This window comes from Papilio machaon, chromosome 20 (assembly GCF_912999745.1).
Source record: "Papilio machaon chromosome 20, ilPapMach1.1, whole genome shotgun sequence".
In the NCBI taxonomy this organism is placed as follows: Eukaryota; Metazoa; Arthropoda; class Insecta; order Lepidoptera; family Papilionidae; genus Papilio; species Papilio machaon.
Window position 1 is genome coordinate 2,971,493 of NC_060005.1, and position 24,278 is coordinate 2,995,770.

Sequence of the window (24,278 nt, forward strand, 5' to 3'; positions counted from 1 at the left end):
ACGAGAATAATGCCCCAACGCGTTCTGGTTTTCACGCCGCATTTACTGTCTCAATGTCATAGGATTATTATTTATTTATTCAGATATTTTAAGCTTACGTATGTCTACTTAAAGTCAACACGTCTTCAGTTCAATTAAAGTAAAATACTTTTGATTTGCTGTCTGAATTCTTAGCCCATCACACAAAAAGGTAAACTTAAAAATTCTTATTATAAAATAATACTAGCAGTTGCATAAATAAAACCCATATAAATATGCCTTGAAATAGCGTAGCTTCCCAACAGTGAAAGTATTTTTAAATCGGTTCAGTAGTTTCGGACCATATTCAATGCAAACAAGCAATCAAATCTTTTCTCTTTATAATATTAGTATATCATAAATTATCATAAATTAATTTATTAATACCTACAGATTTAAACACTATATTTATTGGATTAAGGTTATATAATATTTAAAGTTTATTTATTTAATTAACTAAGAAAACTATAAACACTTTAACAAGTTTGTTAACAATGTTGGATATTTAATAATTAGGTAGCGAGAAACGTCCAATAAACTAAAGTAATACGAAAAGAATTTTACAAATTCAAAGCGCTGCAGCAATAGAAATGGAAAAACAAGAGGTGGCGAAACAGTCCCCTGGTAAAGGCTAACCGAAGCCGACAGCGTTCGCTGTAAAGAGGGCAGTTTATCGAGACGGGGTGGCAGGGGTGTGAGGTGGGAGTGAAGGCGGCAGGGGGCAGGGGAATGGGATCAGTCCTCACGCACCATTAGACGGGAAGCCTCGAGGCGGCACGCGACGTCGACACGTGTTACACTTTCAACGTAATTGCTTCTAATGATACATCAGTTATATTGCGCCCTATCGACAAATCTAAACACCATTTGTGGAACTGGAGCCGTTTCTTGTTAACTTTTCAATTACGTTGGTTTGAGACTTGGTTTGTTATAATGTATTTTTTTATAAAGAATGTAATAAAGAAGTTATGGAACGAGCATATGGCATTTAGAAAGCTAATTTCTATCTGTTTTATATGTTTATGAAAAATATATGGATTAGAAAATTAACACAGTAAAAGAACATAGCACTCAAGACGTTTCTATTAACATAATATAATATTTTAAAAAACATTTGCTGAAAACTGGTAGATGCTTGGTAAATAAAAAAATGTAATGAACATATATAGACAAACTTAACAGGTAGTGTTTATGAGAGAAACTAGAGTTTCATTAGTAAGTAAAGAGTGCAAGGTGTTAACATAAATTTAATTTAAGATTATAAAAACGTAGTTCAAGAAAAACATCAGCAATGCAATATTCATTATCCGCTTCGAAACGTTCTCTAGGAAAAAATGACAAATTCCCGCAGCTCGCTTGAGTGTCAGTAGTTACCCGAGCGAGCGGCATTTCATTTCCTGTCATCATTTTTTCACTCGACTCGCAAACTGGTTGAGAATCTAACATTATAGAGTTATCGACGAAGAAATAAACGGCGCTAGTGTTTGTTGGAAGCGTCGTGTTTGTTTCTATGTCACCGGAGGTAATGTTCCGCAAACTAGATACCACATAATAATTTCTCTGCGGTATTATGTCAATTATGGTATTCATATTTATCTTTAGTGGTGTATACTACATGTATATTTATTATGGTATAACAACAAAAGACATGTCGCAAGATTTATATCGTGTATAGTTGAGTCGGGGTTCCATGTCCTATCGATTTGCAGATGTTTCGTGAATATTGTTTCAATGTGAAGAACATTTGTGTCATGTATAGGTGAGCCGAGGGGGGATTGTATCTGGAAGCTATTACCTCGATGGTCGGGCACCACCCCTGCTCGACGATGCGGAATAAAATCAAAACGAGAAATGATATACCCGCCCGCTGCGCCCGTTAGCGTGCCGTAGCGACGACGTCAAGATAAATTCTCTGTTATTGTTGATCAGTTCACGCATATTACCTTCACACAATAGTCACTTGGCACATTCAAACGTCGTTCCCGGGATCTTGATTTGTACGAAATAAGGGAAAATGTATTTTCGTTGCGCACTAATAAACATAATAAATCAAATAGAAGAGAAAAATTGCTGAAGCTTATAAACAAATTTAATGGAAAAGACGACTTTATTAAAAACAATGAATCTTATGTTCGAAGGAGGTTCACTTGAGACGGTAAGTGATTTTAATAGTCGAGCAAATAGTCCCCAATTTGAGGAGTATTCCCTGTTCACAAATCGGCGTGCGGCGGAATCGTTGCAAATCAGACGGTGTGGAGCGGCGACGCGGGCGCGGGGCTGCTCCCGAGGGAGAGCCCCTTTGATCCCTCGCTGACCCCAAAATAAAAAAGGTTCGTAATAAAAAAGGACCGACATACGGAAGGTGGCGCCGCTTTTTTATTTAAATTAGAGTGCTTTATAGGGGAAAAGCGATATTGCGTTTTGCCGGCTTCTCTCCAAGAACGGTAAAACATACCTATAGCAATTTTGTAAATTTCGGAGTCAATGAACTTTAAGAAGATGTAAAAGAAAAATTTGCAAGAATGCAAATTCTACAAAATATTGCTACCTCAAATGTAATATGTATTAATATAACATGTTGATAACATCAACAAATCTAATTTTGCCCCCAATAAATCTTTATTCAATTCTAAAATAATTATTTAAAAACATTGTATTTCGTGTGACCTTCAAATATATAAGATGATAGACTGGTGTGGCCGGACAGGTAATTATCAATGACTATTAACACGACGCAATTTTAAAGATTTATATTAATAATGCATGAAATAGTTGATTCGCGGCCAACATTTTATATCACTTTCAATAAATATTTATTAAAATATTTGATGATGGGAAAATTAAAACCACATAAAGTGACAGAATTCTGATACCTTCCGATATCAATTTATTTACATTATTTTCTCTTTACAAATATGATTTCAATTGCTATGGAACTTAAAGTTTATGATTCCATATGAAGCATATTTATTATTTGCGAAAACACATGTTAAATACACGATAGTAAAAAAAAAACAAATCCATGTAGCGTGGTCATAGACTGGCCTGTATTTGACAATTGATAAAATGTGAAGTGTTCTCAGTTCACTCAATAAAACATATAAGATTTTTGTGTGATAAATCCATGTCAGGTGGTGATTTGAATTGATAAGTGGCGAGTGTCTGGTGAGGTTACTAATCGTGTTGGCGTAAGTCCAACTCGGCTCGAGCTATCGAGCGCACTGACTGCTGACGAACGACGAGTGTTTCACCGCTTTATTTTGGAACTCATTATCTACAAAGTGATTAATTTTAGCCGTCGACTACCCTGGATACCAAACGACTCGTTGAAATGTGCGAACGATTTAATGATTTGCTTATTATTTCTACACATTGCGGTTGTAGAATTGTGTGGTTTAAAAATATATTTAATTATTTACATTAAATTACAATATTAACATTTTGGAAGTTAAGAGTGTAAAAAATGAAACGTAAATAACTATAAGACTTCATTCAAAAGTAACGCTATTTGTTAGACTAGAATTTTCGCTTGTGAGTCTTTTGAACTTATTGAAACTTGAGCTTTATTATAGGTATATTATAAATCTTACTAATATTATAAATTCGAATGTTTAGATGGATGGATGTTTGTTTGAAGGTATCTCCGGAACGGCTGAACGGATCTACATGAAATTTAGCACAGACATAGAATTTAGTCTGAAAGAATACACAAGCTACCTATTAAGCTTTTTATCAATTCCGCGCGGTTGCGTGTGATAGCTAGTTCTATTATAATTTAAACCCACAACTAAAGAACAACATAACATCGCTGGAAGGTTACAGTAACACCATACGTTAAATTCTTTAAATGTAAGATTTCGATGTGTAAAGCTAACAATAACTAAAGACATAAATAAATGAAGCAATTGTGATATTACTTAGAAAAACACTTCGCTAGATTTGTTTAACGAGCGTATGCGAATTGATGTGAGCGCTAATAAGAGTGTAATGTACGTGTTTTCATTAGGCGGTACACACTAATAGTGTAGCCTCGTTCACATGTCACAACCAGTTAAACATATACTATTTTATTGTTGAGATTGTTTTTACACTTTGTTTTTGTTTACATTCTACACCACTAATTACATTGCAAAGACGGCAAAATTGGCATTGGAATATTTAGAGTTTAAATTTATCCAAGGATTTCTAAAAAAAATACTCTTTCTTGAAATTCAACAACATAATTTGTCACTCAAATATCTAATTACATTACGTAATGTTTGTTTTTAAACGTAAAATCATCATGGGATGGAAAGACATCGAGTTAATGAGGCAAAATATTTTCATCTCAGACGTATTCGAGTTGGTAGCAATTTTATCAATTCGCTGTCGTTGGCGAGGAGCCAACTCTACGGCTTAGACCGTTTAATTAACGATCGTGGAACTTTCGACCTGTTGAAAGCAGCGCCTTCATGGAATTAACTTATTTTACACAACTCCCCCCTCACCCCTCGTTCGGTTCCAACGGATATATTGCACGGTTTACCGCTACCACCGACTTGGAGTTCCACTTGTTATATTCTAATGTAAATCTTGTTATACAAAGCCGTGCTGAGCGGTTAACATTATTAATTAATGTTCAACAATTAATTTTATTAGCTTGTATTATATTAATTTAACAAGTTGAACAACGTTATAATCCAAAAGATAAAGTTGAATGGATTATTTTATTTTAAGGCGAAGTTCATTGAAATAAGACTGGCCGAAAGTAATACTTATCAGAGCCGTCTTTTGAATTAAACTCCTCAATTTGTTAAAACGCTTGTGATATCATGATATTCATTATTGGTACAAGTCACATTTCTAAACAGAATCAATCACGTATTTAGATAGATCCTTCACCATGGCTTACCTGCGTAATTTAACATTTAAATATGAAACGACAGAGCAAATTGAGACTGTTGTAAAATGTAGAGCGAAGGCCAAATACTATTTGATCTATTAAAAACAACAAGAGCTGTTTAATCAATTAAACTAGACAGAATGAAGTCTTATATTCTCGTAACCTATGGTAGAGGCAAAGAGTAATAAAGTACGGCATCGAGCAGTGGATTGTTTGGACAGATGCCACAAGGCGCGGGGGCAGCCGGGAGAGGGCAGCACTGCTAAACATTCCACGGCACATTTACATCGGGCCGCTGTACAAACAAAACACGTGTTTAAATCGCTCCAGCCACGTTACCTCGCCAACAAATTAATAGTTATATCTTAGCTAGAATTTTAACATGATTTATGATATGTTATACCCGCTGCGTTTAAATGTTTACGCGTTTCTATCGACGCCCCGTGTAAATTGCTTAACGGGATTAATACTTAATGATGAATATATTCATTCGTGATTTTTATGATTAAAACATAGAGTCGCGCGTAGAATAGAAAGCTAGATGCATGTTAATATTATCGATTAAACCAATCAAAAAGGTTTTTATTTAGTTGTCATTTAACTTTCAGGTTTATTAGGATCTACAAAGGTCAGAAGACGTAGGAAACAAGAGTATCTTATATGATTAGACTATATATTAAAGCAACCTCTACCGATCTCTGTATATGGTTAAGTTTCATATTGATTTTACATGTATCGAAAATTAATATACTGTATAAGCGATCTCTTGTACTTCATACTAATAGTATAAATGCGAATGTTAACACAGATGGATGTATGGATGTTTATTTGAATGTATCTCCGAAACGGCTCAATTGATCTTGATGAAATATGGCACAAATGTAGAACATAGTCTGGAAGGACACAGGCTACTTGTTACGTTTTTTTTTAAATTCCTCGCGAACGAAGTCGCTGGCGACAGCTAGTATTTTATAAATATTCTTTTTAATAGATATTTGAGAGTCGTAATTGATCACTTTACTGGACCATCTGTGCAAATATTCTGGCGTTGACGTTTGTACTTCGATACTTGTTTCAACATCTGAATAAACTAACATTTTACATCACTCGATATGAACATTACAATGTGCAGTTTTCAATAGCTAAATAAACAATGCTTACACAGTATAATGATGTCATAATGATTCATGAACATGTAACAATCACGCCCATTATCGAAAGGTATATAATATAATATACGAGTGACATTAAAGACCACGTCAATTTGGTCAATATTTTAGCCGCTGTTATTATGGATTTGGTGCAAGAAATGACAAAGAATGTCACATAAATCAATGTCTTTTTGCCCTGGTATTTTATGTAAATGCACTACTTTCCACCTTCCAGATTATTTAAGTCTTGCGGTTCCACAATACATTTTACAGAGAGCCGCATAATAGGGAAGGCAGCAGTGGACTGAATAAAGGCAGATGTTAATGTTGATAAAAAGTTCTAAACTGTGCTAAAGATGTCAGTTAGGTGAGAAGATTAGTTTCAAATGTATGCTTACCCCAATGATTGCGTTGAGTTCCGTCATGGTGACCTGTTTCGCTCGCTCCACGGCAGACGCGACTTGCTGTTGGTGCTCTTGCGACAGGAATGGTAGAATCTGAGCTATTATTGCGTTCAGTCTTTTTGCGATCTCCGTCTGTAACACAAAAATAATGTAAGAAAAATAAAAGCTTTACTAAATAAAAAAATTAAATAAAAACTAACTGTCGTTTCATGAGAAGATACTTATTATTGGTCATAATATGTTACTATTAATTACGGAACATATCAAGAATTTACGTTGACAGTATAGCTAATTAATTTCATATACTATTAATAGCCATATTGAAAGGCAATTCACAAAGCTCATCGAGGTAACTATGCACGTAATTAACATATTATCGTACGATATAACGGCAGTAATCAATGAAGTGGCGTGCCGTTAATAATTACACGTATAAATACTGCACCGCAAAACGTTGCCGCAACACAAAGCGGTACAAATTCAATAATAACCCGACTATACATAATTGCAACCGATAAAGCGAGCGGGCGCGATGTATAAATTATAGTGATAAACAATGCACGAGGGAAATAAACTGGATCCCTTGTTACGGTCGCCGCACACTCACTATTTGATTGCGAGATCTACGCATGCGAACTTAGGGCCGTGCCACATAAACAACTTCGAAAGCAGCAGCTTAGAGCTGTCCGTGTACAGTAACCCTTACTCGTGGGAAGTATTTGCGTAATGTCTGTTATTAGTAAAGTCGTTAAGTCAACGTTTAGATTTAAGCTATTTACCCATGCTTGACGTTTCCGACATTGTATAGTATTCCTGCATTCTTAATAACAGAACGAAAATAGAAGAAACTAGTATGGTATCTTACTAATATTATAAATGCGAATTTTTAGATGGGTAGATAGATAAATGGATGTTTGTTTGAAGGTATCTCCAGAACGGCTAAACGAATCTTGCTGAAATTTGGCAAAGATGTAGAATGGCAAAGAGGAGGAACACATAGGCTACTGATTAAGTTTTTTTTTCATTTGGCGCGACGGAGTCGCGGGCTACAGCTAGTAATAAAATATTTACAAGTATAATGAGCTGTATAAAATGATAGGAAATTTGCGAAATATAAATGGCACGTTATAGAAATCAATAGAATGATAAGCTATTCCAAGGTTGTATAATGACAGGTATTCATATTCATGAATAACATCGACCTTATTATTAGCAGTTATGAAACACGCTAATCGCTAATAAACTATTTATTGATGGAAATGATTTTGATAACTGAGTAGCTAATGAACTTGCATTTACATATTAATTAAACTTCTATTATAATTAATATAATTTATACGGTAATCCATCGGTAACTTCTATAATTTATACATTTATTTAGATAATTTTGCAATCGTTTTTCTTGGCTTAATTAAAATAAGTTTAGTCACTTATTATTCAACGAATTAAGACATAAATATTTATAATTTTGATAAATCAAATAAAAGAAACTTATTTGCAACTTATTCAGTACTAATTGTACTGAAAAATTACAAATGAGTACAATTTGTGATACGTTAAATATGGTCAGCAAGTGAGCGAGTTAATACAGTGTTGCGGCGACCACTGGGCCGGAATGAAAGTGCAATTTGCGGTTGCGGCCGCGTCCATCTTCCACTGCTGATGCTGTCAAAATAATCCGTTAACCGAAAAAATGAATCCCCGGATTTAATAATTGACAGTAACATACTTCTTTACTTCTAAGTTATCTAATAGCGTTTTGAAGACGACTAAAGATATTTTCAATAACTTGCGAATGTTTAGAGAAATGCATGGTTGGATGGCTGTTTGTCAGAAGGTATCTCCAGAACGGTTCAACGGAACTTGATGAAATTTGACATAAATATTGAACATAAAACTTATAGCTACTTATAAAGTGTTTTTAAAGTCCCGGGCAAAAACTAGGATTAATATAATTTCTTATGGTTATTTTAGGTTTCGTGCGAAGTCATATTGGAGAAATTCAAGATTTTGAATTTGTTACTAACTTATCACTTTATAAGTATTAACATTACAATAAAATGTTTGAAAGAAAAAAAAAAGTTTTACATAATAATAACAGGGTAACTGTTAAACAAATAAAATAACTTAATGAAATGATTATCGCATCAAACGGAGCTAATGTAACAATGAATGAATCACATTGTTGTTATTGAATTATAAAATGTTTTTGTTTGTGTAAGTGATACACGCGACGCGACACAATTGTGCGGGACGTGTCGATCGACCGCAAATCACGGCCGCGTTCATCGTTCGCCGCGTAACTTTATCGCATAGTGGAGTTGCTAATTTGCTTTTGCTATTTAATTTTAAATAAATTGGAATCTCTATGCATTAAGAAAGGCCTATGCCCAACAGTGGTCAGATAAAGGCTGTTGATGATGAATCTCTATAGTTCGAACGTTGTTAATTCTAAGTTCTCAATAAGTCTAAAAAATGCCGTTCCCTTCCGCTGAACACTCAAATGCTCAGTATCTCGAATTATGAATAATTCGAGAGTTATCCAGTATAAACATGTGCTCAAGAATATTCATACTTGATAACTCTGTAATTTGAAGTTGCTAAACTAACGTATTTCTAGGATTTGCCCGTCGAATACTTGAACACTTAATAAGTCGAAGTATTATGCATTTCCTTTCACGTTCGAGAAATCGAGATTTTACTGTACCTAATATATTTTTAAATTCGTGTCGTATTAAATAAACTTATAAGTTAGTTTCCTCAACTAACACAAGAACTGTTTTATTGCCATTGTTTACTAGATTTAATAACGGTTTAACGGTAATTATTAATTTTGTAAACTGATTAAAAAGTCCTTAATTAACCTGTCCTGTTAGTAGAATCTACTGCTTGTTAATAATAACTAATGCCTGCCTATTGTTATATGTGTATTGTTATTTATTTTTACAATAATATGCTTATTATGTTTTTAATAGGTAATTATAATGATAAATTAAACAATGCGTCATTTAAAGATATTCATGTCGCGGTGTATAGCAACCTAAATTAAAAAGTAATGAGCAACGAAATACGTTTGAAAAACGGCAACCACATTCGTATACGTCGGAGTTCGCTTTATAAATGCTTGGAAACGGGTCTGAATAAAAAGCGAGCCACAAAAGGGCCGCAAAATACGTACTTCAGTGAGCTCTCCACAAAAGATATAGTAAGGTTTGTCATTAAGGAGTTCATCCCCGCGCGAGAAATAAAAGAGGTACGTCGGGGTTTCGGAGCGCGGGCGAGGGCGGGGTGCGGGCGCGGGGTGGCTGGGAGGCTGGGGTGGCTGCACTAATGGCTCCGACACTCATCCGCTAATGCCGCGGGTGACTCCTCTTTTTGTACGATTTTCACGTGGTTTAGTCGGTCGAGCTTTTAATCTGGAGCTGCATCTTGCAGCGATGCTCCATTTAGTTGCTACAGACCGTGGAAACGTCATCAAAATACATTACTATTCCCACTCTTTTATTTTATTATTCATGGTTCATTTTCTTTTTCAACCTCCTGCTTCTTGTCTTGCTTTATTTGTACCCTTTAAATTTCATAATTAGGTCGTACCGAGATTCTTAAAGGAAAAAGCAGGTTTAATTTTTAGCGTTAGATTAGGATAGAGTAAAAGTAATTTCTATTCAAAAAAAGAAAGAGTTCTTTTTTAAAGAGAGAGAGAAAGAAGAACTTCTTGGACAACAGACAACTTAGAAGGTGGAAAGGCTGCCCCCATACTCCGATAATGTGTGTTAACAGGGTATAAGGTCTATTAAAACAAATGTATACGATTCTTCAATTGTGGGAATAGCAAGCTGAGTAAATACCGCGGATTAAAGTGTGGTGTGGGGGTGCGAGGGAAGTGGAGGGGGCGAGTGTCGTGCACATGGCGCAAGCGAGGAGGCGGTGACCCAGATGTGGCTGCACATTGTCTATCAATGCTCGCCTTCCAACGACACACCACACCAATCCTTTAATTTTTCTTAAAAATCAACAAATTTTCCCATGTTGACATATTTTATAAGTAATAAAAAATTATTTAATATTGATATTTCTTTGAAATGTTTACCGTAATTTTATTAGAACTTTAACTGCTAAAAGTTATTACCTTGTCACAGGGCAATTAAGCTACAATCCCAATTAGCTAATGCATATTCTATTCCGCGAATACATGCGTGGAATAGTAGAAAGTCTCAAGAGCCAGAATGTAACGAGATAATAAATCTTAATTGAATTGTGCAGTGAACGAATAAATTTTAAGAATATTTGAACATAATTTGGGCAATTAGACATTAGTCTGTACAATAGGTGGGAACTTGTACATTGGCAAGATGAACTTTAGCCGCGATTGTGTTGAGCAACACGCGACCGCGAGACCCAGCTGCGGTTTCTCTATTAATGGCCGACTGGAGCTCTTTTATGAATTATTTAAGCACGCCTCGCCGCGCTCCACTTAGCCGCAGCGCTGGCGAACTTTACACTTTATTAAACTAAACAATCGACGCTAGAGACCGAATGAAATCTATTGAACTGTTACGACGTCGACTGCATGACTAGACAAATTATACATTTTTTGTTTCCAGACTGGGATGTTTGTTATCTTTTTATTTAAAAAATAGATGTCGCCCGCGACTCCGTCCGCGTGGAATTAAAAAAACTAATTAGTATGTGTTCTTCCAGGCTATTTCCTACACATAAATTTAAGCGAGATCAGTGCAGCCGTTCTGGAAATACCTTCAAACAAACATCCCTCGATCCATCCATCTAAACATTGGCATTTATAATATTAGTAAGATTACAGATGACATAATCATTAATTGACTATATAAATATACAATTTTAAATTAAAAGTGTAAATTGGGCTGCAACGTTTTTTGATTACGATATTGTCAGAGGCTGGCTACAAATATCTCTTACAAAGTTAAAGGTTTGATAAACTCAAATGATAAACTTGACATACACCATTAATAAATAATGATATAACTTCAATGTAAAGATGTGTATCGGGTAACGGTGGCCACTATCGGTTAGATATGTATTGCGATTAGATAGTGGAGTGGGCGACTACGACCGAGAGACCACTATCTTTGAGTCATCATATAACGTCAGTCATTGATTGGTAACGTACACATTCGTAATGAAAAATGAAAGATATAAAAAGCGAGTGGTTACAATTCATTATAAACAAATAGATAATAATTACTCGACTCGAACGAGTCGAGTCGAGTGATATCGAGTGTTCGCGTGAAGCGGGAGACATCGTTATCTTGATATCGGATGTTAAGTGCGTCACAAGACCTGTATAGTACAGAAGGGGCGAGAGCGGGGTGAGGGCGACGTGGTTGTAGCTCCCTGATCCGTGATCAGATAGTATTCGGTCGAGAGGCGGCGTGCTTCACCGAGCCCCGCTCGATCCTCTAAGCCCCACAATAACGAACCGCTAAGAACAATACACTACGGAGCTGGCGTACACTTTTACGTACATTTCACGTATTATGATTACCCTCTTTGTTTTACGAGTATGATTTAAGTAGCATGGGGTGAATTCCGTCAGGAGACAACTGTTTATCGCAGTTGTTTTGTTTAATGTAGAATTTATACAGTTAACTAAAAGCTTAATATTTCAACACTCATAAAAAGACATTAGATAAGTTTGTGTTAAATAACATCTACTTATTAATTACTTATTAATAAAATTCAAATAAACTTCACATTCACATGAAACACATGTTACATGAATGTTTTGATTTATAAATTATGTTATAAATATAAAAGGTTGAAACTTTTCCATACATATTTTTTCAACATAAAATGGTGTCGCCTCCTGACAAAGTTTATAAGCGAACAGTTTGTTGACTTGCGTGTTTCTCGCCAAATAAAAAACAAGCTTCCTAGCTACCCTTGTTTGTTTAGGTCCACACCAAACGTTTGCTGCCCTTTGTGTACCCTACCTCCCGCTAAAGCGTTAAGCCTTTTTGACTCGGCACTTTTTGGAGGGCCCTTATTACGCGGATATGGTGTCTGTAGATACTTTATGAAGTAAATAGAGAAGGTTAGTAAACTTAACGTACATAATATACAAAGATATCTCATGCACTTTCCCACTATGGCCAAACAGAACCGATTTCAAAAATATTTTATGCGCACTGGCGTTTTAGGTACCTATTGTTAAACATCATAAAAAAATAAACATCTAAGAAAAATAAAACAAAATAACATGTCTCAATGAAGATTTTAAAAAGTAAATTGTCATACTTTAACCGTGCTATTTCTATTTAACTAGGTACTATTTATATTTCCTATGTAGATTTTAATGTGAACACACAATAGAGTAGGTATTTTAAGGACTTTTAACAACTATTCGATACTGTTTCAAATACTTTTATTACATTAAAATAAAAATAAAACTCAAACAAATCGATGTCTGATTCAACCGACACACTTGGACGATTTTTAACGACGACTCAATCGGTGTTTGTGTCAATGAATCGCTTTGTCACGCAATGACACATTGGTTTTTAGATATTACGAACTGTCGCCCTCGTTTTTATCTGTTAAATTAAAAAGTTCAATTAAAAAAAACTCAATTATTAGCCTGTGTTCTAGACTCCGTTCTACATCTATGTCAAATATATTTTTATAGTATAAGTAAGAAGTAAATTAAAAAAAACCGTTTTACAGATTTACTCTGAAATGAATTAGCAAGCAATGTTTGTAGTCTAACGTACAGTGGAAAACCAATATTAAATGTTAAATTCCAATTAGATGAATATAGCACTTGAGGATACAAAGCATATTGATTCTAACTCTAGTGGTTATTACTGGCAAATGATAAAGTAAAGTTTAAAAATAAATAAAGTACATTGGTACATATATTACAATACCTCACAAAGACTAGGTATCAAAAACACATGTGAATGCACAAAACTAAGATTTCATATAAAAAAACAAATACGGAACATTAGTAAACATTTGAAAATTCAATTTTCAGTAACAACTAAAAACGCATGTAAATATTTACATTTGTTTTGGTTAGACTAAAAACGGACGAGTGCTAAGGCAATGTTTACACATAATTCCAATCGAGTTCCGTGTGTTGGTGTAAACATAGATATTCCGAAATATATACGATACATTTGTTGATTAAAATGATAGAACAAGCATTTGCGATGATTGAAATTGGTTATACGAACAAGTTCAGATTACTAACATTTTCATTGATATTTTTTTTAGAAATGGGTAAACGTTAATTATGATTTGAGTTTTTTTAGTGATATAAATCAATATAAATTTTAAACAAAATGGTCGAAAAATAATTGAAACGACGATGGCTAGTCTGTCCGCATCTCAATGTTTACTTACTCCGTTTGCTGTTTGTTTGGTAGAACCAGCACAGAGTACGGGCAATGCAAACAGAATACCCTGCTACCGACAAAAAATACCTAAGATTTAAGAAAAAATCACCCTAAATTTTTGCAATGAAAGTATAAATAGGATATGATCATAGACCTAAGTCGCAAATTAGTACTCTAGATAAGTAAAATATTTCATTAAGTAGATATAAGATTCTCCATCCAGTATAACTCTGTACATAACAGAAGCCGGGCGGCAATGTTTGCACAGTACAGAGTAGAATTTGCAAAGGATGTTTGCTTCCGTATATGCTTATTGCAAGCGCCTGACGTCAGAGCTTTCTGTTTTATTTGTCTCAGCAACGAATAAACAGCATTTACTAATTGTATTTTACAATTTTATATTAATAAGATTACATATAGCGCATAGAGATTGAATAATTAATTTTTACCGCAGTATTTTTGTGGGAATAATTAAAACAGCCACTATATGTTATTACTTGTTTGTTTTGGCACACCCATCATTAATCGCGTTAGTGCTTGACTATCTATTTTTTTTTTCATTAATTTTATATATTTAAATATAAAGTAATACAAAATAGTGTTAATGAGTAGGATGTTAAGGTATAAAACAGCTTGTACAAGTGGCATCGGGTCGGAGTAGCATTGTGAAGCGTTGCGGTTGTATCGGGACAGCGGCGCGAGGTCCGCTGGAGACCGCAGACCGCCGGCGCGGCTGACCGCAACCCGGGCCCCCGCGCCTCCCGCCTCAACAGTCCATGCTAAGCTGGACTCGTCCTTTATCACAATCCCAGCTTTTTGATACATTGTTATGTTAGTCCTACATAAAAACTTAGTTTTTTTTATAAAAACAAATAATTCGTAAGGATAGATATATGCTTCATAATACGAACTTTTTAATTAAAGAAGTAGAAAACATTTGATTAAAGCACGTAACATATTAAGATATATTCGCGAAACACGTATAAAAATTTAATAATTCACTTAATCTGCATTGTGATTTCATATTATACATATTTGAATATAAAATCAGCGAATTTTACTACGAAAAATGCAAATGACTTCCTAATTATCTTAGCATAAAACACCAGATTTCATAAAAATAAATGTTTCAACAGATTTTGATTATAATAATCACTAGGTTTGCAATTTATTACTTTTAAATTATTACGGACTATTTTCTGTACATTATAGCAAACTACTTATACTTGCACAGATTTCAGAATTAATACGAAAATTATTCGACTTTTGCTTAAATCGACTATTAACCCTTACACATATGACAGCAGTTTGTTTCTTTTAATACCAACATCTCAAGAAATTTTGAGATGTTATAATTGAAACTAATTGCATAAAGTGAATCATAGCATTTTAGTACGTACATATAGTTATCTGCCAGCTGTAGTGTACTTAACCTAGTTCTTATGTTCTTAGGAAAACTTTGTAGTATCAGTAAAAGAGGCTTGCTGCTTGCTGCTTGCCACTCAATCGATTCTTACGTTAGTGCCGTTATACAAGCTCGTAAGCCTTAAGTAACACTCACAAGACTTCAAGACATTTATTCTTAATTCAAATTTATCCCTTTAGTGCGGTCTGGGTTCCTCACATATATGTAGAGCATTGCTTTCACTATCTCGTGATCAAAATCGGCAAAACTAGATTTTAAATAAAATACAAAGTTTGTAATAATTAAGTTATTTGTGATTTAACAAATCATTTTAATACGGTTTAAAGCGTACTACACTAGTGTCAAATTGTGAGGGAATGAAACTTCAATAACTTCGAGGGTGGGCGCCCCTTTTATTTGTTACCCCTTCCATCATTTGGGTCGTTTCGTGTTTGTAGATGGGTTCGCTATCGAACAACAGATGTACAGCTTTGTTACATGTATGCGGAGATTTAATAAAGTAAGCAAGGATTTTTTTGTTTTTTTATTTATATTAGCGTTTCAACTGTATTTATTTTTAACGATCAAACACATGTGGTAATTCAAAAACAGTCCTCTGAGAGCTTCCGAATGCTAACAACAAAAATGTTTGATTTCTGCGAGGTAGTAAATAGTTTTAAAGTTAGTTATTTGTACATTTCTGATTGAAAGATACAGTTTTTACAGCTTTTGGTTGTTGCTAAATGCGTGAGGAAAGTTTTAATTTGGCGAAGGATTCGTCGGCCTCATCGCTAAATAATGCAATTTAAAATAATTAAGGAAAAAAAAAACCTAAACTGATGCGTGAACAGAATAAAGGAAAATAGAAACGGTACACAGTAAAATCGAACACGTATACATATCTGGTTAGCATTTGTTTCGGCCGCGGCGTATTTAATTTTGAATACTTACGCAAGGAAACAATGGTAATGCGGTCTCCTTAGCATTCGGAGAGCGGGCGAGCTGCATTTTTACGGAGTATTACAGTGAATGTGAAATGAGTGAGTCATAGGCGTGTAGTTTACGAGTCGAATAGAAATCGTCCGCTTTGAATGAAGAACGAAGGAGCGAACGTGGCGTGCATTATTCATGAGGGCCGATTCACGCGCGGCCGACACGGCCGGCAGCAGCGGCGTTGCGAGTGTTTCCAAATCAATATCCGTGTCTCAATCAGTGCAATTAAGGTGGCCCATCCGACGGAGACACTCTCTCTACAAACCTCACACGACCGCAATAAAACTAAATAAACTTTTTGCTTGACAATATACTCTTAATCTGTACTAAAATAAATTCTCACGATATTTATACAACGATTGTAATCAATCAAGGGAGCTTGATGCATTCGGGACACATCGAGCATGACTAATGTTTATATCTTGGGGAAATTATTGGGACAAGTCAGCCCAGTAGGGGACCAATCGTACAATAGTAAACTCATTAAAAAGTAAGATTGTAACTGTTAATAATAATAAATATAAAAATGATTATTGAATATAATAACTAATTCTGAATTTATGATGTTCGATTTCGGGTTTGAAATTTATAAAATGTTAGTTTTAGCATAGGTTAGATATTTTTGGAAGTCGTTTAACATTTATAAAGTAATAACAAAAGCTGTAGAAAACAAGTTATAATATTCGTAAAGCTTTCTCGCACGAACAGTTACGGATGCATTGTGCGGAGCGAAATTAATAATGCGTTAGGGGACGTCGTCGAGGCGCCCTATTTCTTCACATGGCGTCCCATATCAATGTAGGGTAGAAATTTGAAAACACAATTAGAGTTAATACAGAGGTGATTGTTGCCGGGCGAGGGTCGACTGTGAGGGGTTACGGTAAATCCTTTAATTTGGATGTACGAGGGGCAGCGGGTGAGCGGGCTATATTGCTCGGTGGTTTTATTGCAAGCGCCATCTGCCGCGCGACGCTCTCTGTAGATGGAGAGATAATTTCCCTTTTAAAGCGGAGGGGCGACGCTACGGAACGTCGATTGTGAGCTGTCGGGTTCATTTAGACAATTCACAGCGGCGGCGGTGAATACGTCTGTAGATGCAGCAGATAGCGGCCCATTATGCGGGACCCCTGACGACGGCCCGCACGATGTGAACACTCGACGGCTATAATTTGATAAGGCGCTTCACACGCTCCGCCGCGCACCGAGCGCACCGTGCGCGCCTATAAACTCGTTCCATTGATAATTAATGTTTACAACCCGACATACTTAACTCTGTATGTTATCGCTAAACGAAATATAAATTCAGAAGTTCGTATTCGATAACATAACATGTTAATCTTGATTACATGTTGTAAATAGATCAAAGGCGATTAATTTATCAATGTTAAATTTTATTATGATAATCATAATTTAGTCTATAGACACTTTTATTTCAAATAAATTAAGTTAAGAAGTTACTACTTATCTATTCTTAGGACTTTATTAAACGAAACAAAACCGATACGATACATTTTTAGTGATATCAACATAACATTAGTTACTGAATTTTGTATTTGAAAACCTGAATTATTAGGGACAGTAAACGCTATTTTCTCTGAGTACATTCAGTTAAAAGACATTTGATTGCAAATCAGCCGAACAAAGCGCACCCTAATTACAATTACCAGGGTAACATAGTTGACTAGTAGTCGGTCGATAGTCTGAAAGCTCAGTGGAAAACAAACAGGATTAGAGTAGGCCGCAGCCCCTGTTGTTTCATTATATAGCGGCTAAGCGGATCGGGCACGTGCAATGTTTTCATCACCGGCCGACGGACGCGGCTCTAATGCAAGGGTAAACAAGCCCTGCTCTCCCCTACATCCCCCAGCTCCCGGCGTATGAATAATTTGAACGCATCACGCCGAGGGACAGCCGGCGTGGAATCGCAATAACCCGTAAATTATTTAATTATACGGACAAACTTCGGGCTTGGAATGAAACGCGGGAACCGTGGAATTCACTTTGAGGTCGATTTTTATTTTATATTGTGGTTTTATAAGCTTTTTGTGTTGTTGGGAAGTGAAAGCTTTTTAAGATGCATATCTTACATGATTAATTAATGTGCATATTGAATAACTACGAGTCGCCAAGAAATTCTGATTAAGATCTTGTTAATAGAGGGAAACGGTATTTAAAATAATGAAAAAGTACGTAACCGTCCAATTATTGTGGTTGAAAAATATATTGTAAAGAACTAAAAGGGTAGACAAAAATTATTTCCGTTTACTCTTTATTGAAGTAGGTCAACTAATAAATGCTTAGTATACGTTAAAATACGTATACAAAAAGTTTTTTTGTATTAATACATTTTATGAAAGTATTAAAAATCGTCGGATAGACACATTGTTATTGGATTCACAATAAACAGAGTAGATATTGTACGAGGGTGCGGTAGTTTTTCAACGGCGTCAAAGTTTCATAACGTGGGGGGGTTGGTGCGGCCCCGAGCGGCCCCAAGCGGCGCTCGTAAAACAAACACAAAGCTGAGCGCGACCCGTATTGTGCAGCCCTTTTGTGTCGTTATGACGCTTGTGCCACTCCACCAAATCACTGCTCAAAACTCTGTCATACTTTTTGCAATGCACCGACAAACTAGTAATTATGAATTCTGAGTTGTAAGGATTATCACAGAACAGTTGCGTTACACACGACAATAATATCGGAAACCGTATCCTAAAAGGTAGTGGTTAGAAGATTATTAACGTTATTTTAGGATATGTTTAGCATAAAAATGACGTTATCTACGTTTGTTTTTGGATCAATGCATACTACTGTTACATCAGCGTAATCTTAGAAGATGTAATAATGTATAATAGACATAAACACAAGCAAGGCATATCAGCAACATTCGTGTATACGTGAAAGTCCATCAGAGCGTGAATAATATAAGAGTGAATGCGCGCAACAATAACTCGGCGTGTCGATACAGGCACAAAGACGCAACAATCAATTCACGGCGTAAGTAGGTGTGATTCGCCACGGCCCAGCCCCGAGACTAACAAAAGAAAATCTAAGCAATTAGTCGTCGACAGAAAGAGCGGAAAACACGCGTTAGACGCGGTCACGATTTCAACTCTGCTAAACCAAAATGTACCTTATCGACCAACAGCTTTAGTAAGAATACTGTTCTTTTTGTTTTTGACTGTGACAAGATCATAACTTAGAACATACTGTACATTTAATTTATTTTTATTAAACTTCAAATGAAATAAGTGGGTTGATTGATTCGACTATTAGTGTATTAATACTAGTGATTGTGCTTCATGAAGCATGGCGGAGATAAATCTATTAGTTAGGTTAACACCTTTAATAGCCGACAGACCTGTCGTATAATTAACTTACGTGGATAATTACGAAGGTGTCGGGCTTTATTATGAACAAAATAATGTGAACAAAGAGTACTTTTATAGCACAGCTTTCAAAATAATGACTTGACTATCGTAACTTAGCATTGTCTTAATTTAAGATTTTTTTTTTTTAAGTAATTAGTGACATGCGATTGGTGCACATGAATGTTCATAATCCGTGAAATGACCAGTCGAACTAATTTGTATTCAATCTCATACTAGATGCTACAAAAAAAACTTTAATAATGGAATAGTTGAACCGTCACGCAATAGCAGTCACAAAAACAAGCACAATGTCGGACTACGATGTAAAAACATCGCTCGTTACAACCATTATGTTAGAACGCAGAGTTTAACAAAGTGGAGGGGTACATTTCTGATTCTCGCTCGACTGAGCGTGTTAAGTGCTAATGTAATAATCCATTACAATGAAACGCAGCAGTGTACGCTAAATAGCGCATTCAAGCATTGAGCGGCAGTGCCGCCATCTGTCCGCCACAATGGCAAACAATGGCCCCTTCTAAATCACCCTCACTAGTTCGCCGGCCCTGTGCAAATATTACGCCGCGTATCGAGCCCTGGATAATTTTATGGACGGTGTCATCAATAATACATGAAGACCGGCGCGGGCGGGGTTGCATGTTCGCTATATTTACGCGTTTAACAAAACAGAGGAAGAATTATTGTTCGTTGTTGTCAACTTGTTATAATGTACGTATGAAATAAAAATATGCTTTGCCTTTTACTGTTTTTTTATTGAAGTTACGTTTAAAAGTATTCGCAACAAATTATTTATTCGGTTATCTCAGTAACCCGGTGTCATTTCTTTATTTATCTAAATTATTGTGTGTTTTTATAACTTTTAATTTAATCGTCACTTTGAAACTAAGTTTTTGATGAATATAATTTTGAATTATGTAATTATGTTTTTGAGTTGTATGTACAAATATCGGTATGAAAGTAACATCTTATCATACATTTATTTTTATATTGTTTTCAAAATGTTCTCAATAACTTATTCTCACATTGTCAAATATCTTTGATTTCATTCAGAGAGGCGTAAATTGATTTTGTTTTAGCTTTGAGTACGTGTTAAAGTACTGTTATTATTAAAAGTGGGGTTCTCGTAGGAAGGAGGGCGAGGAGCGTAAAATCAACAGATTACCGAAGGACCCCCGCGGGTCGCCCCTGGGGCGCGGACCCCGGCGCAACGCTCATATCTATTCGTTACCTACCCTATTGTTACACTGCGGTTAGGGCTGTCGATTCAATGCAAGGGGATTTCAATTTTAACATTGCAGTTAAACTAAGCTATTAGGATAGATTCGTAGTAAATAGCAGGTAGTTAAACCATTTGTTTGTTGAATTTTACAAGTGGGTAAGTCTATTGAAGCAACTTTTTTTGTTGTAATTTTGATATCGTATTGTTAGTTGTCATGAATTTATAAATGCAAATATATTTGCTATTCGTTCTTAAGAAAATTATAGAATATTGAGTAAAAATTATAATTGTAAATTTAAAAATCTACAACCCTAGAAACGGGCTCGATTTGTGAATTCTTCTAAGCATCCCTAACTAAAAGATATATGTCGTTCGTTTTAGTTGCACGGCCCGAGGGGAGCTCGTTCAGCTCCCTCCCCCTATCATATTTCGATCATAACGCACTGTATTGAAATAAACGCCATCACAACATTTCTCTATTACTGCCGACGACTGCGTTTGTTGGTCGAGTTATTCTTGTATTTTTATCTACGCGATAAAAGATAAATAAATGATGTTTTCTCCCTCTATTTAGGTATGTCATGATTGTACCTACTTCTATAAATACACCGCACATATTTGTGATTGTTTCATTTTTGCATAATATAATTAGGTACTTTGTTTTACAATAAAGCAGTAACATAATTTGTAATAACGTTATACATACCTGTTTGTGCATTTCCACATTGAGTCCGTACGACATTTCATAGTACTGAAACACAAATGACACAAATTAGTGGACATACATTACTGGAGGCAAAACGAATACGACACAGAAAGCGTTTGGCGAGGATTAGCCTCCTCAAATCGTCGGGGCCGAGTGACTAAACATCCGCACTAGCTTGGAAACAAGCCAGAAGTGTTTCCGACACATAAAAATGCTCCTGAGAATTTCCTCTGAAGCATATTAAAATAAATTGCAAGCGATTTGGCAACACTTAATCGTGATTCATATCGGAATGGTAGCAGCATACGGGAGCGAGAGCCCGCCAAATATCGGTACGTTTTTTATATTTAATGTTGCCAGTTTTTTGCGGTTAATGCTCCATTTAGAATTGGTTTTATACTGCTACTGGATTACTAAAGCATCTTTATAGCTTATTTTCTTTTGAATCTTATATTATTCTTCCGATAAAAAGAAATTAAAAGTTTAGATGATTTTTTTAGGCAAACATAAGTAAGTTCAACATTGCAACCATCATCACCACTATAATCGTAACGCTATATGAAGTTTGCCATAGACATTAAGAAAAACTGATATATGAATGCTAGTGATATAGTTAAATTCTAACCCTTTTAAATGACTTAAAAAAGTAGGTTCTCAATTCGTGTGTATGTTTTGCAAAATATTATACAGGATGACTGACTCAGAAAAGAATAAAAACAAACTCGATTGAATACTTTTTCTAGAGAATAAAAAATGTTAAAGTTGACAAACATGGCATCGTTATTAGCGTGTAATTTTGTTATAATTACACATTCGACGTATAAGGATAATGACAAGTCATAATTCAGTATAAACAGATGCTCATGTATTACTCATGACCATTGCGGGCAAATGATCAAACCGCAAAACGAACTAATGTAATTAATAAATCATCATAAGGACAAAGAACTTTTGTTTTTTACAAATAAAAAAAGCTAAACTTACCATAACATAATGCCTCTGTATTTCGATTTTTTCACTAGCCAGCTTCTCGCATTCTAATTTTAAACTGTAACAATAAAAATAAACTAATGTTTCTGTCGGTTTCCAATTCAGTGACAATTTGTATTGATACATATTGTTTGCCTTTGTTTTTTCAAAGAGAATGTAAGGGATGATAATGCGTCAATACAAGTGTCACTGTCGAAACCCACAATTATCGAGTATTGAATGTATCGATGGGTGTTTCCCGTTGGGCCAGTCGGCCTATCGATAACTTGGCTCTATGGGAAAAAATTCCCATTGGGCCGATGGACCCAACGAGAAACACCCGTATCGATTGAGTCACATTATCTTGATAGGTAATAAAAGTAAAAAGGTAATGGTGTCGGGTCGTTAGTTCGCCGCGTGGTGGCAGGGCAATAAATGTTAGAGGCGATTACAGTAAATGCCAGTTCGCTTGTGTGTGAGTAAAGAACTTATACGAGTACAAGCCCCTACATGACACATGTTTAATCATGTCTCATACGAAATTTGTCTTCGATGATGGGCACACAATAGGCTCAAAACTTGTCACGTTTAGTGGCAAATAATTACTGATAAATATACTAAAATTGTCTTTCTATTAGGTTTACCACCACCAAAAAAGTTTATGGATGTTATACCTTTTTATATATATCTTTTACACTTGCCTATTGTAATCAGATATGGGTTTCCCCAGCAGGTTATTAACCAAATATTTTTAGTACATTAAAATTATTTCATTTTATTTAGCTCAATATTTAATAAACAAAACACTACAAAATCAGCAATTATAATAAATTCACTATAACAATTATAAAACGTGCTAATTGAATAAAATGAGCAACGAGAATATCTTTGTTAATACCGCTTTCTGTCTGTGTCATTAAACGTGTATCGTAAAGCGGACAACTTTAATCGATGTTATTTACTTGACGCTATACAATAAAAAATCGATAACACCACTGACCTAGTGGAAAGAACAATCATTAAACCAGCTATGCTAGGTATTAAAAACTTCTTATCGTGTAGGTATAACAAGGAGCTGTTTAAACGAAACATCGAGTTAAGCCGTTTTTAATTTTATTATGTTTCGAGCTTGAAATAGAATATTTACCTGAGACTTACTATTATTGGATTGGTTGTAACATTAATAAAACTTATCTCCTGCTAATAAAATTTAATTTTATTCATTGAATATGATAAAGGAGGTTAGAGGTTAAATTAAATTTGATCATTTTAAATTCATATTTGCCAAAAAAATAAAGGCCATAAGTTGATATAATCCAACGATATATGTGACATGCAATGATAGATCAATGGAATAGCTATAATCTATAAAATAAAAAGGGCACAAAAGGATTGTTCAGAGTATCCCCGAGAGCACAGGTAAGAAATGACCTTACCGATATACAACGACAAAGGCGATCCCGGATCAATCTATTTTATAGATGTTTTGTTGCTTAAATGTACGGATACAACAAGTATCCATTTTTTAACAAATAAATAGACCATTTTTTCTTTTAAATCTTTACAAGTAAGAGCAAACAGTAATAGGATAGAATTAAAAGGACAGGTACGAAGAAAAAATGGTATAGATTGTTGATACTTACTTGTGATATTGTGCTTGTAAAAAATTAAATTCTTCTTTAATTCGGTCGCAGGATTCACCCACTGTGAACTTGATAGGCTGGCCAGGCTGTGGCGGACCCTGTGGGAAGAGAGTTAATGTAAAT

General features: G+C 35.2%; 1 protein-coding gene across 1 annotated transcript in view; it reads right to left on the reverse strand.

The window, feature by feature from the left end:
* LOC106710059 (protein groucho) overlaps positions 1-24,278 on the reverse strand; it is a 52,282-nt gene that overhangs the window by 21,300 nt on the left and 6,704 nt on the right. The window contains exons 2-5 of the mRNA XM_045682756.1: positions 24,156-24,253; positions 22,528-22,591; positions 21,544-21,588; positions 6,450-6,587 (exon numbers count right to left, since the gene is read on the reverse strand). Coding sequence (XP_045538712.1) covers positions 6,450-6,587; positions 21,544-21,588; positions 22,528-22,591; positions 24,156-24,253 — 345 coding nt within the window. The remainder of the gene's footprint in view (positions 1-6,449; positions 6,588-21,543; positions 21,589-22,527; positions 22,592-24,155; positions 24,254-24,278) is intronic.